An 18,094-nucleotide genomic window follows, 5' to 3' on the forward strand; every position below is an offset into this window, starting at 1 on the left:
AAAAGAATGCAACATCAACAATAATTTATTGAATAATTACTCAATAATACTTTTATTGATAAATAGTATATGTTAACAATATTTATGAACTGTGAGTTTAGGACATTCCCAACAAGTAGCATTAGGTTGACTCACGTATGTGTTGTTTAGGCTTTTTCTTGGTTGCATGATAAGCCTAAAAATTAGAAGAATGCTCTGACTGAATCAATTAGGATGTTTTAACCATACCAATCCCCTCAAACTTAATGCAATTAATAAGTAGTATGAAATTCTTCTCATGTTGTGCTGTTGATGGGTCAAAAGGTTGTCGAAACCTTCAATGGATCAAATATATTTAGAATATACCGATCTAAAGCTACTACTAGGTAGTATTAGCAGAAGACCAGGTCAAACCATAAAAAGTCGACATTTAACTTTTCTAAGGTAAATTTATTTATGAAAAGCAGCAAAGAAGGAAGGATTAAGGGATTGAATTGATAGGTAAACTAAGATACGAAAAAAGTAAGATAACAGTGAGAAAAAGAAAGATAACAAATGGTTACCAATTTGAAGATGGTCAGCCTATGGTTTATTTCATTGACTAATCATAGGAATAAGGATAATTAATTTACAACCCAATTGATTGATCCAAAGACATCGGACAGATTCCCCTAATCCAATTAATTAGACATAGACAACTTAATTAATTCTAAACTAACCAACAAGCTAGATAGGAAGATAGCATTCCATACTTATCGATTATCCAAAAATGAAGCATGTCTTCCAATTATTGGTAATCCCCGCATGTGTAGCATAGATGAACAAATCATACAAGGTGCGATTGAGGTGTCAATTTAATCTACTAGCATGATTGCTCTATAAATTAAATCAATGAAACCCACCAACATTCCATTCAAAATCTCATAAAACCATATGTACAAGTCCAAACAACCTCTAAATTTGAGTTTGGTGTAGCCCGACACCGAACCTCGATCTTTGATGGCAAAATAGTCAATTACAGGCAAATACATGAAAATCTCAAGGCTTTTGGCCAAAATGGTCAAAACTATACCCAAAGAACTCTAAACGCTCCACACCAACCCTAAAAGATGAAAGAAGCTAAGAATCGCAAGACCGTCACGAGACTACTAGACAACATTGTGATGTTGTTAGGAAATGTCCTAGTGCCTTACAGTATCGACCCATGTTATACATCTTGTTTTCTCGACACTAGCAGCATCCCAATACTGTGTTTCTGTTTTCAAGTGTTGAGTTGTAGCACCGTCTATCATTACAATATTACTCTTAGGGATATTTTGGTCATTTTGCAATCTGAAAGCCTGAATTGCTCAAATAAGCTTCCAAAAGCTTTGAATTAACCTTGAATTTTCCATAATGCTCCGAGATGCACATTATGCTTGACTTTCTACAAATTAATTCAGGTTGACCGTCAAAGCTCAACAATATAAGAAATGAAAATTTAACCATTGATTCGAGAACATAATATATGTCTTAACAGACCTTCCATTTTCAAATAAGTAAGTTCATAATTTATTGTATTTTTTCTATTGAAGAAAATGGAAAAAAGAAAAAGAAAAAGGGAAAAAAAAAAAATCAGTGGAGTTAGTGTAAATAGTGAACAGTAGGCATTATATGGCTTAGAGAATAATAGAACGGACATGTCTTACAGTTTGCTAACGATACTGATTTGAAAAACTCCCATTTCTTTGTTTCTTTCTTCAATTTTAGGTAATCCAATCTTCCCCTTTTCGCCACAGATTCTCGATTCTCCATTTCTCTTCTTCATCTGATCACTCTTTATTATTCTGTAATTTCTTTTACTTCTTCCATTCTCTCCGTTACTTCAGCAATACGCGTTTCTTCTTTCATTTCCTGCTTGGTTTCCGATTTGATTGTTTGTGCTTGAATCCATTCTCACTGATTTCACGGTTAGTTTCATACCCTTTTCTTTCTTCAAATCCATGCTTACATTTCCAGATCGTGGAATTTTGTATTCTCTTTCTGATGTAACTGCTGTTGCTCTGCATCAGTTTTGCTGTCGGTTTGGTTTTCTGTATGTTTCACGGTACCCCAACTGAAAATGCTTGTGGATTTTACTTTTTATTCCTTAGGGATTATACATTGGACGCTCGCATTTGCGTTGATTCTTACTTCTTAATGAGTACGGCAAATGGATCTTGGATTTGGATTTGAATTGCAATTATTATTGCGTTGCATGTGGTATTAGGATATAATGGAACTGTAACCGCTATTGGTCCTTGATGAACAAAGATGGTGTTCAGATCAAAGATCAAATGGATTGCTCTTTTCGTTCTTGTCTTGTCTTTGGCATCTCTGCTGCTTCATCTCTCTATCGCTAAATCGTCGAGCGTAAGTTTGGTATATTACACGCAGATGGCTAGTATGCTGAATACTTCAATTATTGGTGGGCAGGTATATATCAACGGCTTACTTCAGTTATTATTCTCTGAGTGTTTTTTGTGACCACGTGCTAAGTTTAATATGCCTCAATTACCGCAGGGTTATAGGAGCAAGAAGTTGTGGGGAGCTGTAAGACCATTAGCTTCGTTGCAACCCTATACCAACTCCAGAAGTAGCTATCATGGTAATGGAATTTTGATGTCTTTATATGTATTGTTTTTGTGATTGGATCTACCGAGTTATATTGTTAAGGTTTGATAAAAAAAGATCTTACTGTGAAATGGTTAGAGAATTTAGCCTTTTTACTAGATCTTATCAATCACTCTACTATTTTTATAAGTTTCACTGAGTTTCAGTATGTCTATTTCAAGCTTGTTTCACATAATTTCATCCAAAAAGCCAGTTTAGATTGTAAATTGTCCTTTTATTTAGAGTTCAAAAGGCAAAAATTTGATTACTGGATTAGAGCTTAAGCATTTAATTTTGAGTGTGTGTGCTTGTGGGTAGAGAAACAAAGGTGTTAATTCTAATAAAAAATGTTTTCAAAAGATAAACAGTGAGGAAGAGGAAACTTCCGAAACTAGCCAAAGGGGTTGTAATGTCAACAGTGGATAGTGTCTAAGAAGGTGTCTCAAAATCTGGCGATTCCTTTCCAACCCAATGGTGAAAAAACAGCTGCCACCAACACCTCCTAAAAATATCCCTTTTCATCGATGAAACATAATTCAAAATTTGCTTTCATGAACAAATTGCACATCAACGAGGGATTGCATCAACCAACAGTTGAACTTTGAGAACAAAGGTTTAATGAATCCTAACCAAAAGTTTTCTTTATTCGTTCAAGAACCCAACTAAGGTTTCTAAAATTCTTGAAAGAAAAAGAATTTCTTTGGACCTGTGAGAGTATTGATTTGAGTAGTCATTTATCTGGTTGGGAAAATAGTCTCTTGTCATAAGAGGGGGTGGGATGTTCAGGTCAGTGAGGTTCTGCTTTGATCTCACAATGGGTGCGGAGGTTTGATATGTAGTTATTCTAAATCCTCACGGGGAGAATAAAGGAGGCTGGTTTATGAACAATCAGCAAATCTCAAATCGCCTTTATTTGAATATGGTTGATCAGGAAAACTTTTTAAGAGTGTCTTGGCAATGGGTTCAATTCAACACAAGCTTTTGGCTCCATTCTCCTGTGGAACTATTGGGAGAATGGAACCGTTTCTCCAACTAATGCTCAAAAGATTCAAACTCCACAAGGGAGTGAATAAAAACAATTAAAAATAAAAGAGAGACAATATAAAAAAAGGCCTATGACTGTTCAAATCACTCTAGTAGCAATTGGAGGGTTACTTTGGCAAGACCTTTAATTATTAGGAAATTTAAGGGCTCGTCTTATCCTCGTTTTATCATTTTCGCTTGAGCCCACTTTGAAGTTCATATGTTTTTTTTTTTTTTTTTTTTTTTTTTTTTTTTTTTTTTTATGAGAAACATTTCATTGATTAATGAAATAGTGGAAACCCTAAAAGCCAAAAGGCAATTATAAGAAATATGTCCAATTGGAGACTAGGTAAGATAAACTGAAATGGTTAAAAGGGTTCTTATCGCACCAATAGAAAGCGGTAGACAAAACTGTATAAAAGAAACTATCAAAATATGAGAAAGAATCCTTGAACAGATGACAATATGAAGTTCATATGGTTTCCAAAAATGATCTAATGTTGCAATGTGGGTCCACAGGCTTTTACCTCTCCAATATTTAAGTAATTTTGAAAATTACCGGCTTATCCTTTCTAGAGATACTTTTGATTACAATTCTCCTCAACTTCAAAGTTTCCAAGCGAAATCTCCAATCATTTTGCCAATTCTTTCTTTTCCAGCTTCCATCTTCCCCCTAAAAAGACCCTAACGCCTGTCTAACAGGATTACTCGCATTACTTCTATCACCACCTTCCTACAAAGAATCTTGGATTCTCCTTTCTAAGTTTGCATACTTTCTCTGAATTCTAGCCAAAGTATTTGATGTTATTACGTAGAAGTCCCAAAAGAAAGAGAAAATGAAAAAAGAAACTCTTCATCAGAAACTTCTACATTCAAGTAAATTATAAAATTATTTCGGGAATCGGGAAAAGCTTGCAATCTATCATTAATATAGTTGAGCAAGAAATAGATAAAGAAGGCCTTTAAGTTATCAATGCTCCAAGTCTAGTGCCCTATCCATAGTTTGCTAATCGTCAATCAAGGAAGTAAATGAGTCTGTTTCCTCATAATTAATGTTTTATCTCTTTGGAAAACATCAACAAGAACATACTATTGCTTGTGTTAGAGGTATTTCTTTCTAGGACAAGAAGTTATTTCTTTCTACAAATGAAAGGGACTTAACTCCAACTATACATGCCTAAAAAATAATTACAAAAAGGTTTTCGAAATCAAAGTCTAAAGGGAAACATGAAATCCAACAAGGAATCAAAAATCACTTGGATCCCTATCCACCCTTTTAAACACCTTACCATTCCACTCCCCCTAAATCATCCACAATAAAGCGCACACCCCAACAAGCCATAAAAAACAGCCCCTCTCTTGCAAGAGCAGATGGAGCAGGACCTCCACAATCATATCACTACAATCCTTGTGACGAGCATGTGAAAAATCATAACGACTTAAAGAAGAAATCCCAAATGGATCTCACGAACTAGCAACCCTAGAGAATATGGTCCAAGTTTTTCCTTGCCTTCTAACAAAGTATGCAACAAAAAGGCCTAACTAACAAGGGCAACTTCCTCATAAGCCGATTCATTGTGTTAGCACGCCCATGTAGAACTTGTCATGTAAAACTTCACTTTCCTTGGAATCTTGATCCTCCAGAGTATCGAGAAGACCAAATCGTCTATGGGAGAAGGGTCAATCAGACAATGAAAGAAGGAATTACATGAAAATTCCACTCCGGATAGGGATTCCACATTCTTAGGTCCCTCCTCCCAAGCCTAAAATTGTGTCCTTCGTGCAACGACAAAAGAGAGGCCATGTCCACTGCTCCCCTATCAAATAAAGAGCGGCGAAACCCAAAAGAGAAAGAATAGGAGCTTCTTCACCAAACAACAAATTCAGAAACAACGATTTTTAAAGGAAGACAAGTGCTAAAGACAAGAAAATAAAGAGCAACTGGGTCTACCCCCACCCATTGATCTTCCCAAAGATACGTACTCCACCCGTCACCCTCCACACACTGAACCAAATGAGCAAACGAAGGAATCTCCTTACCAAATAGAGCCACAAACCCTACTCAACAGCCACTCATAAGGATGAGGACCAAACTTGCTAACAATGATCCTATGCCAAAGAGAGTTGGATTCAAGGGGGAAATGCCAAAGCTATTTAGCTAACAACGCCTGGTTACAAGCCTTTAAATTCCCAATTTCTGACCCCTCGAATTAATAGGCCTCTCAAGAATCTCCCATTTAACCAGATGCACACCTTTTCCTCTCCTCTTGCCCATCCCTTCCCAAAGGAAGTTACGCATAAGCTTTTCTAAGCTCTTAAAACCTCCCTTGGAGCTCTAAAAAAGGGAAAAATAATGAGTATGCCACTCAGAACAGACTGGATTGAGGTTAGTCTACTAGCTTTAGAAAAGAAACCTTTTTACCAAGAAGCAAGCCTTTTCCCAACTTTATCCACCACAGGACTCCAAAAAGAACAGGATTTGGGGTTACTTCCGAGGGGAAGGCCAAGGTAAGAAGAGGGAAGGCTTCCCACTTCACACCCCGCCATGTCACCCACCTCTCCAACTTCTCAAGCTCGCAATTTATCCCCATCACAAGACATTTACTCCTATTAATCCTTAGCCTAGACATATCTTAGTTATTTTATGATTCCTTCTATGCAGTTTCTATGTTTCAATTTATAGTCTCTTGTTGTATTCTTGGGGATTAATCTCTTTTCATTTTCTTAATGAAAATATTCATATCCTTTTCAAAAAGAATTCTAGAAAATTCTGTCGTGCTATACCAAAATCTTGCTTCTTTTAATCATTTGCATTACAGAATAAATTAATAATTCTTTGTAATTGTTTCTTTTTGTCCTCTTGTATCTTCTAGCATTAGACTCTTTTCATCTTCTTTATAAAAAGTATCGTATGATTTTCCTAAAAAAATAATTCTGTGTAATTGAGTTATCATTGACATAGTTGTTTTGATAGATATGGTGGCATCTTTTCCTCTATACATGTGTGCACATCATATACTTCCCACTATGTGATCGAGACTTTCTATTTTGAACTTAAATTTCTTCTTCTTTGTTTCCTTTAGTTTTAACCTTTTCTGCCTTTTTCTTTTCTCGTTGAACTGCTGCAAGCATGAGTAGATTTAGAGAATTACTAATCATCTCTTTTCCTTGCAGCCCCAAGTGAACAGAGTAATGGTTTCATTTATGCAAAAATATTTGGTGGTTTCGCAAATATAAGATCTTCGGTAAGATATATGTGAAAAATATGCCTTTTTTTACTTCAATTTTTAATTATTAATATAATATTTCTTTTAATTTTCTAGATCTGTGATCTGGTCGCTATATCCAGGCTACTGAATGCAACTCTTGTCCTCCCTGAGATTCAAGAAAGTACTCGCGCAAAAGGCATCAGGTGTATATTAATTAATATGCTAGTCATTACTTGTCTTTTCCTTTTTAGGCTCCATATGGGAGTGATCTACATCTTACTGCTTACACTTGCTAATAACTGTTCAGCGACAGATTCAAGAGCTTTTCTTATCTTTACAACGAAGAACAGTTCATATCTTATCTCAAAAATGATGTACTTGTCGTGAGAAGTTTGCCCGATAATTTGAAGGCTTCAAGGAAAAGAAATGAGTTACCTACATTTAAACCCAAAAGTTCAGCATCTCCTAGCTATTATCTTCAAAAAGTTCTTCCAAGCTTGAAGAATGCCAAGGTCATTGGCTTGGTTCTGAATGATGGCGGATGTCTGCAGGTAGCTTTACTTCTAACTTCTAAGCTTCCAAGTTTCTGTGTTGATATTAAGATAACAAAATGGTTTAAATTTGTCTGCATTATTTTCTGCCTCTTTGATGTTCAACTTGTCTACCAAGGGTGGAAATTGTAAGCGAGCTAATAAGTAGTAAGGCCATAAGGTTAATTAGTTAGGGAGTTAGTATATTTGGTTATAAATAAAGAGAAGGTAGAGTGTTGTTGAGTGATGTAGGGCTTGAATTAACTAACTACCCTTATGCCCTTACTAATACCATAGGACTCCTACCCATAAACCCCTATTAATTCCCTTACAGAATTCTAGGGAACTTCAGGATATGTATGATTCCTATTATAAACTTCGGTTCTTGGGTTGGTTAAAATAAGATATCCACCTTAATTAAGCCAATAGACCAAACACATGAAAAGGCTAAAGGAAGATAAAAGAAAAGTGAATCATCTTTCTTTCTATATGATACGCATTTTCTTCGACCCCCACTTTTTGAGTTAGGGATCGGGTAACCTATATGGAAGGTCCTACTCGTCCCGTCAAAAGAGTTGGAAAGTGGTTTTTTTTAATCAATTCTGGCATAGATCGTGCTGCACGACCTCTGGCGCAACTATCTTAGTTGCGGGATCAACTCTGCCTACCCAACCCCATTGGTTAGGGGTGGGCCGGCCATAGGTTCGAAACCTGCCACCCATCGGCTTTTGGAGACCCACGTTCTACCAAACTGAACTAAGAGCGCTTTCTTATTTTTATTGTGATCTGATAATTTTTTAGGGGAAGTTTCAGAGATTTGCCCAAAAGACCCATTTTAAAGGTCCAAAATAGCAAATGACTCAGTTTTTGAAAAAATGTCAAATGCCCATTTGCTGATGTCATGATCACGTAAAGTTATGGTATTGCCCTTCTTTTTTCTTTTTCTTCTTCTTCTCTGGTGTGAGAAATCTTCCTCTGCATGTTATCTTCTTCTTCTTCTTTGGCTTCTTATCTGTATGTCGTCTTCTTCTTCTTCTCTGGCACAATGAGTCCACATGAGTAGCTCTAATGCAACCAACTTTGGTGAGCAAGAGATGAGAGAGAGAAGTGATTTTGTGAGTGAGGAAACGAAGAGAGAGCGAGACGAGCTAGAGCAAGAAACATAGTGATTTGTAAGTGAAAAAAAGAAAAGAGCGCGAGACGAGCGAGAACGAGAGACATAGTAATTTGTGAGTGAAAAAAGAAGAGAGAACAAGACGAGCGAGAATGAGAGCGAGACTATTTTTCCGCGTGCGAGTGAGTATATTTTGGTAATTTTACCCAAATTTAACGTGAGCAAAGGATCATTCAGCATTTTTTTCAAAAAAACCGGGTCACTTCACATTTTTTGCCTAATTTTTGGGTCATCCATCCGGCGGACTGAAGTTTCGTGAGCTTTCCTTACTGGTGCAAATTCCCTGCATGTTTCACTCATTTTGTTGCTTTACATTTTCTTTGGATGTTGACAATATACTTATGGATTGAGGAATTTCATTGTTCATATTTTCTGTCTCCAGTCGGTCCTTCCTTCTGGCATGTCCGAACTACAAAGACTCAGATGCAGGGTCGCCTTCCATGCACTCAATTTCCGGCCAGAAGTTCAGATGCTTGGAAAGAAAATAGTGCAGAGGTATTTTCTGACTAGTGCTCTGGAATTTGATTTATTATTATTATTATTATTTGCACTATAAGTATGCTTATGGTTGACGGCAAAGAAAAAACAGAGAAGATAATCTCTGCATATATATGGCTCCACAATGCTGTGTGGATTATGATCTAATATCATAGACGTGTATACTGGAGTCCTGAACTGTGCATGTACTGAGTCCTGATCTGTGCATGCACCTGATGAACCTTGACATTTTCTTCTACAATTTACAGGTTACGAGCTTGGGGCCAACCTTTCCTTGCTTTTCATCCTGGATTAGTCAGAGAAATTCTAGCATACCATGGGTGTGCTGAACTCTTTCAGGTAGCTGTTTGAGGCTGTTTTTCTGCATAATATTTAACAATGGAAATAGCATTTGATTCTCAATGAGTTTTGTGCTATTTATCATTTTTGTTGAGGTCTATTGTATTTTTTTAGGATGTGCACACTGAACTCATACAGTATCGAAGGGAGCAGATGATAAAAAAAGGGATTATCAGGGAAGAACTTAGTGTAGATTCCCGCAAACGGAGAGATAACGGTGCCTGCCCTCTAATGCCTGAAGAGGTTTGAGCTTGATTGATCACTTTTATTAACTGTATGCAAATCTTCTATGATGTGTTATTTATCTGAACTTTTCTTTTTGTACATCTAGTTCTTTCTGTTCATGAAAGCACTCACTTTTTCAGCACAGCCTACTATTGTAGTTAAGTATCCTCTCTAATTGCTGACTGATACTCTGATTACCAAATAAGGGATAAACCAGCTAGAGAAATCCTAGGCTTCCAAATAAAGATTGTAATCTGATATTTGAATGATCATGACCACCTCGAGTTAGTTCGGTAGTTGAATGGGCTAAGTAGTTAATGTTGAAGTCTTTGAAATAATTGGTTCAAATTATGATTATTACTTACTGAAGATGCTAAATATCTTAATATCATAAATCTTTTTATGCTAAATTTTATAAGTATAGATAATTGACCATGGGATAAGTAAACTGTGTAGAAACAAATCGGATACACATGATTATGAAGGCTGGGTGTTTTAGTTCTAATTTGTCTCTAGTATGTCATGGGTTTTAGATTATCTGCTTTAACTTGTTATGACTTATGAGAACTTCAAACTTTCAAATGGTTATGGATCTCTTCTAGTTTAAATTTTTGTGTGTCCTACATTTAAATGATGAACATTTCTAGAAACAATGTTTTGGAGTGAAGGGGTAGGTATAAATATAAATATAATACCTGAAGAAAGGATATTTTAGGTCTAGAATGTCATAACTTCTAAATTTAGCTGCTTTAACATGTGATTGGAAGTTCAAACTTCCAATTGGTTATGAATTTTTTCTAGTTTAAATTTTTGTGTTTCCTAAATTTAACTGATGAACAGTTTCTAGAAACATTGTTTTGGGGTGAAGGGGTAGGTATAAATATAATACCTGAAGAATGATAAGATAAAGGATTGATATCATTTCACCTAGTTATTTGGGATATAAATAAGTGAAAGGATCTTCTTATCCACATAATAGGCTTTTCATTTTTCTTAAGAATTAACATGGATGCTTCTTGAAGTTATGTGCTTAAGCTTTCTGATGGTAGTATCACATTTGGATCTTGATGTGGTGTCAGATTAAATTTTTGTATTTTAAAATATAGTTCTAGCATAAAGAAAGTGTGCTATTTTATGATTGGCTGCATTTATTCCGTTTTCATTCTTAGAGTTGGTATTTTTATTTTTAATTGTATAGCCATTAGGAATTTTGTTCGCTTGCCACAGCAGTAACATCCTTTAGTGATGCATTCAACTAGGATTTAGCTCGAGCATTTAAGTGTAGACATAAAGGTTAGCATGCACTTTAAATTGCTATAGGCGATTCATTGTATTTGATGCTTCTAATGTTTCTTATTATACAATATTATCCATGAAATTTGTACTTCTAGCACACTATGTGTAGCACTTTAGTGTACTTTTAGAAATTGAGACAATTGTGTAAGAATTTGTACGTTGTAATCTATGAAAGGGATAGCCAACATGAGGACAACTCAATTGAGGTTGAGGTTAGAGATTCAAATCCCTCATTGCGTGTTGTTATACTAAAAACAATATGTTAGAATGTGGATTCACATAACTAGGGGCATGTAGATTTTCTGTTTGGCTTTGAGGGTGGGTGCTTTTCCCCATTGCGCTCCATCTTTGGTTTCACCCTACTTCATACTTTTATCTATTTTAATGGAAGTTTTGCTTTTTCATTGAAGAAATGATTGTGATTCTCTATTGATCTAATTTGTGAAGTTTAGTCTTAGTCTGTTTGTAGGGGAATACTGATTGCATCTCTGTTATTTCACTGTAGATTCCCGTTCCTCAAATCTACAAAACATTTGAATGGTCCCCTGGCCTGTGCTAAAGAAATAGTGGTTTAGAGGCCACAACGTTGATTTATGTTTGCCTCTGTAATTTTTTCCTTAGTGATTACACTAAATTTTTCAAACTGCAAAGAGCAGGAAAAGAGGTACATTTTGACGACTTATTTCTGTTAAAATTTTTGCAGGTTGGGGTTCTCCTTCAGGCAACGGGATATCCTCCTAAAACAATTGTTTATGTAGCAGGGTCTGAAAATTTTGGTGGCCAGCGCATGCTGATCCCTCTGCGTGCAATATTTAACAATTTGGTTGATCGCACTTCTTTTTGCAGCAAGGAGGAGTTAGATTCCTTATTTGGACCCGAATCCGCTCTTCCTCTTGATCTTTACCAACCGCCTCCTTCTAGAAGTGAGCAACAACTGAAAGATGAGTGGAACAAGGCTGGTCCTCGGCCAAGACCTCTTCCTCCACCTCCAGATAGACCTATCTATCGTCATGAGAAAGAAGGTTGGTATGGTTGGATTACAGAAACAGATAAAGAACCTGACCCTTCACCAATGGATATGAGGTTACAAGCCCATCGGTTACTTTTGGATGCTCTTGATTACATGGTTTGTCTTGAAGCTGATGCATTCTTTCCGGGTTTTAACAATGATGGTAGCAGTTGGCCAGATTTTTCAAGCTTGGTCATGGGACAACGACTATATGAGAGTTCTTCATCTAGGACATATCGGCCTGACAGGTATATTAATGATGAACCACCACTCATTAGTTATTAGTTTAAATTTAGGGCAAAATCATGATGGAGCCTAAGAGATAAAAGGAGAGAAATCTCCAATAATAAAATCAAAGTCTTTAATATGAATCAAAAGTTGCCCATACAAGAAGATAATCTCTCTATTTATAGAGAATTAGAAAGCAAACTAATCCCAATCCTAATTAATTAAAGAAACTAATCCTAATCAATTAAAGAAACTAATCCTAATCCTAATAAACTAAGGGAACTGATCATAATCCTAATCAATCAAGAAAACTAATCCTGATCCTAACCAATTAAGGATTTAACCAAGATATCCTAATTTACTCTAATCCTACCACATCATTCTATCCCTCCTAAAAAAACTGTCCTGGAGTTTTAAAACGAAAATCAAGATAAAAATAAAAATGTAAGACACTCGAACAGACACATCTCTGAACATCAAGCATCAGTAACAACTAATTTTCACTTGCCACACCAATATATTGGATATTTGATTCTTGAAAGGGAAGATTACTTCCACCAATATTATCAACGATGAACCCAAGAATTAAGTTGTTGAAAAAATCCTTTGCTGCTAAAATGTATGCAGACTCTTCAAAGAATTGAGGAAAAAGATTTTCAATTATCTTCGAATTAGGTTGTCTGTGAGTATCTTTTTCTTCCACACTTGAAGAATTCACTCCCAATATTTCCTCAAATATTACCTTGATCTTGGTTGTTCTTGAACGATTTTTGGTAGATCTTGGATATTTCTTGCATACCATTAGTGTTGTTGATTCTTGTCTTTCTTGGTGGCCAAGGCTAGTTTTGCTCTATTCTCTCGCGGTGGAGGTAGTTGTGGTTGGTTGTGTGCCTCAGTTAATTGATCTAAAATGGACACATTCTTTGCCGTGGCTTCATCTTCTTTTACACCTTCATTGTTGATTTCATCGATTAATTGTTCTTCATCATCTGGTTCGAATTGAGCAACCTCCGTGTTAGTTCTATTGATTTTTTTCTTCTTCCAACGCTAGCTCCTCTTCATTCTTTCTACCTCTACCTTATTTGACTCGTCTTCAATTGATTTTTTATTCTTCTATTCCGTTCATTTTTTTGCTCAATTTCACAGCACATTTGGATGAGTTCTTGTTCTTCTTGAGTAATTAAATGTAATTTTTGATGGTTTCTTGAAAAATCTTGAAGATTATAATTATGCCTTGAATTTATTTCTAAAGACCCCAAATTTCATCCATTCCCTTGATAGATGCTCTTATTTGAATATTTCTATTTTCTTGAAAATGTTTCGACCTCCGTATTGGTGTTGGAATGATTTATCAATGTTCTTTGATGTTGGTCATAATAATTTATTTCACACTTTGAATCATTTTCTGAATCATCTAACTCCCAATTCTTACATCGATTTCTTGAGAAACCAGTTCGATTGGATCGTTTGGCTCTTTGTTGATAATGTCGCCTTGTTATTTTGTTCCAAACACCATTAGAATCTTCATCAAAATCGCTAGAATCACTATAATCAAATTTCAAATGTGGGTAATGATAGGTTCTTTCAAAAAATTGAGTACGGGCGAAGTTATTATATTGGAATTCTTTTTCTGAATCACTTGAGTCAGAATTCCAGCATTGCTTTTGGGAGTAAATTTGATTTTCTTGCCTATGTCAACTGCCATGTTTTTTCTTCAGCATTTTCTTGATTGGTAATAGTTCATTCTTGCAAAATTTTGGAAAAAAAAACCAGTATGTTCTTTCTTTCCTATAATTTGAAGGTTCCCTTTATATAGATGTGGACTGTTCAACAACGAGCATAACTCACGAAGTTCTCTCTTGCGATCGGCGTCACTAAGAGTTTCCTGGTTTTCCACCGGTGGCAGTCAACTTTGGCCCAGACGATTGCTCTGATACCAGACTGATGTAACTTAAAAGATAAAAGGAGAGAAATCTCTAATAATAAAATCAAAATCTTTATTATGAATCAAAAGTTGCCCATACAAGAAGATAATCTCTCTATTTATAGAGAATTTGAAAACAAACTAATCTGAATCCTAATTTATTAAAGAAACTAATCCTAATCCTAATAAACTAAGGGAACTAATCATAATCCTAATCAATCAAGAAAACTAATCCTAATCCTAACCAATTAAGGATTTAACCAAGATATCCTAATTTACTCTAATCCTACCACATCATATCACTTTATACCCACGAACTTTGGGGTTTGTATTTAAACCTCAAATTAATAATTGTATTAATTTAGAACCCAGAATTTCATAAGTGTATCAATTTAAACCATAAACTTTCATAACTATATCAATTTGAATCTCGAACTTTCATAAGTGTATCCAAATACAACATAATGGAGGGTTTAAATTGATATAATTATGAAAGTTAAAGTTTAAATTAAAACACTTATAAAAATCCAGGGTTTAAATTGATACAATTACTAGTTTAGGGTTTAAATTGATACAAGCACTAAAATTCAAGATTTAAGTTGATACAATTATTAGTTTAAGGTTTAAATTGATACAATCCCCAAAGTTCATGGATATTTGATATTTGCTCTTAAATTTATAATTGGTCTTGCACAGTTGACGAATAATTCCTCATTTTTATAAATCCTATATATACATAAATTAACTCTTAATTATTATCAATTATTTTTAAGAAGGATACAAAACTTTTCATTGAATAATGGAAAGAGACTAATGCTCAAAATACAAAGATACAAAAACAAGCAAAAGTACTATGTTGAAAACACAAAGGATACATTATTAACTTAACTCTTTATTTTACGAAAGAAATCATTATTTGAGCAAGTTAGTTTTATGAAAGTTTATTTTTAAAAAAAAGGAAGAAGAAAAACATCCAGCTCAGAGGAATCAATGAAAATGATATATTTTTGGTACATTAAGGCACCATATTTGGATGTGGAGTGTTTGATTCCTATGTTTGGATGTTCCAAAAGCCAACAGTCCTATGTCCAGTGTTATATGGGTTGTGGATTCTCTCTGGAATTTAATCTATTGGTATGAGTGAATGTTTGCTTGCTATTGTACGTTCAAGGAGTCCATTCTTTTTAGTTCCTTTTTAGTTCAACAACATGGGGTTGTAGACGGAACCTATGGAACCTTTGGCCTCTTAATCGATGGTTATCCAATTGAGCTAGCTCTAGTTGGCTATGTTCAAGGAGTTTACACTCCAACAAACGAGAATAAGATGCATTGTGTATTGATGTTTGTGTACTGAATGATTGAATTTAATTATTGGTTAATCAATATGCACTACAGTTTTTTCCCCATCCATTAAATCTCGTGGTAAGAAAATTTAGGATTATTCTCTTGTTATTGTTGAACGTATTGTTGGAGCAGATATGCGATTACTTTTTCTTTTTTTCCTTTTCTTACAGTTTCCTTTTCCTTAACAGGAAGTTCCTGGCAAATCTTTTGAATATTACCCGTGAAAATTTGTATCATCCAATGCACAACTGGACACTTAAAGTGCAGGAGCATCTCAACAAGAGCTTGGGTGAGGAAGGCCTGATAAAACAGGCCATCTTCTCGAAGCCTACGTCGTTTCTGTCGCATCCACTTCCTGAATGCTTCTGTAGAATATCTTCTGGTGAAGCACCTGTTCATCTTGTGAAGGAGAATGGCAAAACTGTTTATGGAGACGAAGAGAAATGCCCTGACTGGATGTCAAATGGTCAACAAATCGAATCGTTGGACTCGGCCGAGGAAGGGGATAGTAAATGGGATGAAGATATTGAATCATCAGAACAAGCAGAGTCTAATTACAACAGTGGGAAAAGCTATTTGGATAATCTCATTGATCAGGATGAGGAAATGGATCCCAACGACTAAAATTGGGTAAGTAGACATGATATTGGCTTCGGAATGAAGATTTTTTTTCTCTTTTGTGTAGAGGATAGCTTTATAGGAAATATAGTGCATGCGATTCATAAACATTTTTCTCAAACATTGAAATCAAGAAAAGTATAGTTGTATCATTTTTTCCTCAGAAGAAATTTAAAAGTGAGTTGTAGTATGTTATAAAAAACATCATATACAGATAGTATATAATTCTTTAAATTTTTTGACGTTTAAATAATAGAAAAACTTGATTGGGATGGTGTTTCTCATCTAACATTTTTTTTTCTTTTGAACTTGGCCAAAAATGATACTGCTTAGTTGATTTCTTTCCTCTTTATTGTAATTTACTTCTTGGGCTAAATAAATGTGTTTACTCCAGATATGTCTTAAAAAAAATTATGATTCAGTCTTTATTGTTTAAAAGTTTTCTATTTAGTCCTTTGGTATTAACAATTTCTGTTTTTTTTCTCTCTTTTAAATTTTACTAATTCACCAACCAATTTTAACATCTATCAACACTGAAGTATAAATTGGAAAAATGTTAATACATAGAAGGACAATTAACAATTTAATACAGTAGGGACTAAAATGAAAAAAAGAATTCAAACATTAAGCCGACAGTTACTGCCGACACATCAGAAACTTAGCTTTCATTTAACAAATTGGTCTACTCCCTCACAAGGTGTTCAAACGATTGCTTCCACTCAAACGTTCATACAAAAGCCATTGAAAATATGTTTTTACTTTGATTGATTTCATCGACTCTCAAAAACTACCTGAAAATGTAATTTCTCTAGATGAAATAGAGAGTTTCTACTAACATGGACTCCATAGACAAATTTGGATGTCAAATTTGAGAAAGTGAATTTAATAACCAGAGTATAAATAGACTCCATCAGCCAAAAAAAAAAAATTAATTTTATTCATGAACTCAACAAATACAAACATTTCCTTACATAGCTAGATTTCACATCCACGGAATCAAAAATATTTATTTTTCAGATATTCTCTAGGAGTTGAATTATACAAGTTACCTAATTAGAAGATGTAACAACATTTGATAAAATAAACATCAGGATGAGCCAAACACGAGTGGATCATGTCAACTACAAAACAAACTAGTTTGTTGAGACTGAAACACAAAACAAAGCTATCATTCAAGGTGGAGGCTCAATCAGTCGATGAAGTTGTTAATATTCTACAACAAAAATAGGGACATCAGCTACTTAATCAGGAAGGTTCATCCCAACACCAAGGAGGTTTTATTTTTTTTATTTTTTATTTTTTTTTCCCAAAACTATCAACTAGCAAATGATTGTGAAAGGAGAGAAATATAACCTCCCTTCCAAGTATGCAAATACAGATTTTGTGTATTGCACTATTCTCTCAAAAAAAGTAACCTAAGTAGGTAGATCGCCTCTTTATTTAAAAAAAAAAAAAAGCAAACTAAATAGGTAGATCACCTCTTTGATTAAAAAATGACGAGTTTACCTTTGACTTCTTAGTTATGGCACATATTTCATGGCATTTAGATATGCTCATGTTGACAAAATAATAATATCAATGAAACTTTGGGATCGAGTGCATCGAACATTAACCAAAAGTTGGTTAGGCTGCAAGTGAATCTATAAAACTTAAGGAAAGCATGGACATCATAGTCGGAATAACGCGAGACTAGTTCCAACCTCCAAAGGGGTACACTCGGATCTTCCTTCCAGTTAAGACACCCCAAATCAGAGTTCTGATCATTTCATTGACAGCTGCTTATAATCTTCAATTGGAGCAGTTGAATGTTAAAATAATTTTTCTGCATGTAGATCTTGGGTGGAATAATTTCATTGACACGCACTACCCTATAGGATTCTCTCTCTTGGAAATGAGAAAATAATGTTTTGCATTGGGCTCTTTCATTAACAGCTATAAATATAAGTATAAGTAAGTTAGTCTACCATATTTTTTCTTGACAGAAAGAAAAAGAGATGGTTCCATGTGCTTGTTATATCTTTGTGAAAATCCGTCTACGGTTTTAAACAAAAGTCCCATTAACGAAAA

At 34.8% G+C, this 18,094-nt stretch overlaps 1 protein-coding gene across 4 annotated transcripts; it reads left to right on the forward strand.

The window, feature by feature from the left end:
- Window positions 1–1,630: 1,630 nt before the first annotated feature.
- On the forward strand, window positions 1,631–16,316 carry EDA30 (O-fucosyltransferase family protein). Of its 4 annotated transcripts, none has more exons than XM_039049392.2 (12): window positions 1,640–1,728; window positions 1,848–1,928; window positions 2,228–2,433; window positions 2,521–2,605; window positions 6,808–6,878; window positions 6,957–7,045; window positions 7,150–7,393; window positions 8,929–9,041; window positions 9,293–9,383; window positions 9,498–9,626; window positions 11,608–12,161; window positions 15,598–16,316. In XM_039049392.2, exons 3-12 carry the CDS (start codon window positions 2,272–2,274, stop codon window positions 16,031–16,033), a joined length of 1,974 nt encoding a protein of 657 aa, XP_038905320.1. In that variant the 5' UTR covers window positions 1,640–1,728; window positions 1,848–1,928; window positions 2,228–2,271; the 3' UTR covers window positions 16,034–16,316. The 4 variants fall into 4 exon arrangements, with proteins under 4 accessions (XP_038905321.1, XP_038905320.1, XP_090163676.1 ...); XM_039049390.2 differs by having other exon boundaries at window positions 1,664–1,728; window positions 2,112–2,433; XM_039049393.2 differs by lacking the exon at window positions 1,848–1,928 and having other exon boundaries at window positions 1,631–1,728.
- The last annotated feature ends 1,778 nt before the right edge of the window (window positions 16,317–18,094 follow it).

The sequence above is a fragment of the Benincasa hispida genome, chromosome 11 (assembly GCF_027475165.1).
Source record: "Benincasa hispida cultivar pf3 chromosome 11, pf3_genome.v1.1, whole genome shotgun sequence".
In the NCBI taxonomy this organism is placed as follows: Eukaryota; Viridiplantae; Streptophyta; class Magnoliopsida; order Cucurbitales; family Cucurbitaceae; genus Benincasa; species Benincasa hispida.

Bases quoted from the DNA above. Each gene is read 5' to 3' on its own strand.
- EDA30 (XM_039049393.2), top strand. From the start codon at position 2,272: ATGGTGTTCAGATCAAAGATCAAATGGATTGCTCTTTTCGTTCTTGTC. The intron at 7,046-7,149 runs GTGTATATTAAT...ATAACTGTTCAG, and splicing joins ACTCGCGCAAAAGGCATCAG to CGACAGATTCAAGAGCTTTT. The intron at 12,162-15,597 runs GTATATTAATGA...TTTCCTTAACAG, and splicing joins AGGACATATCGGCCTGACAG to GAAGTTCCTGGCAAATCTTT.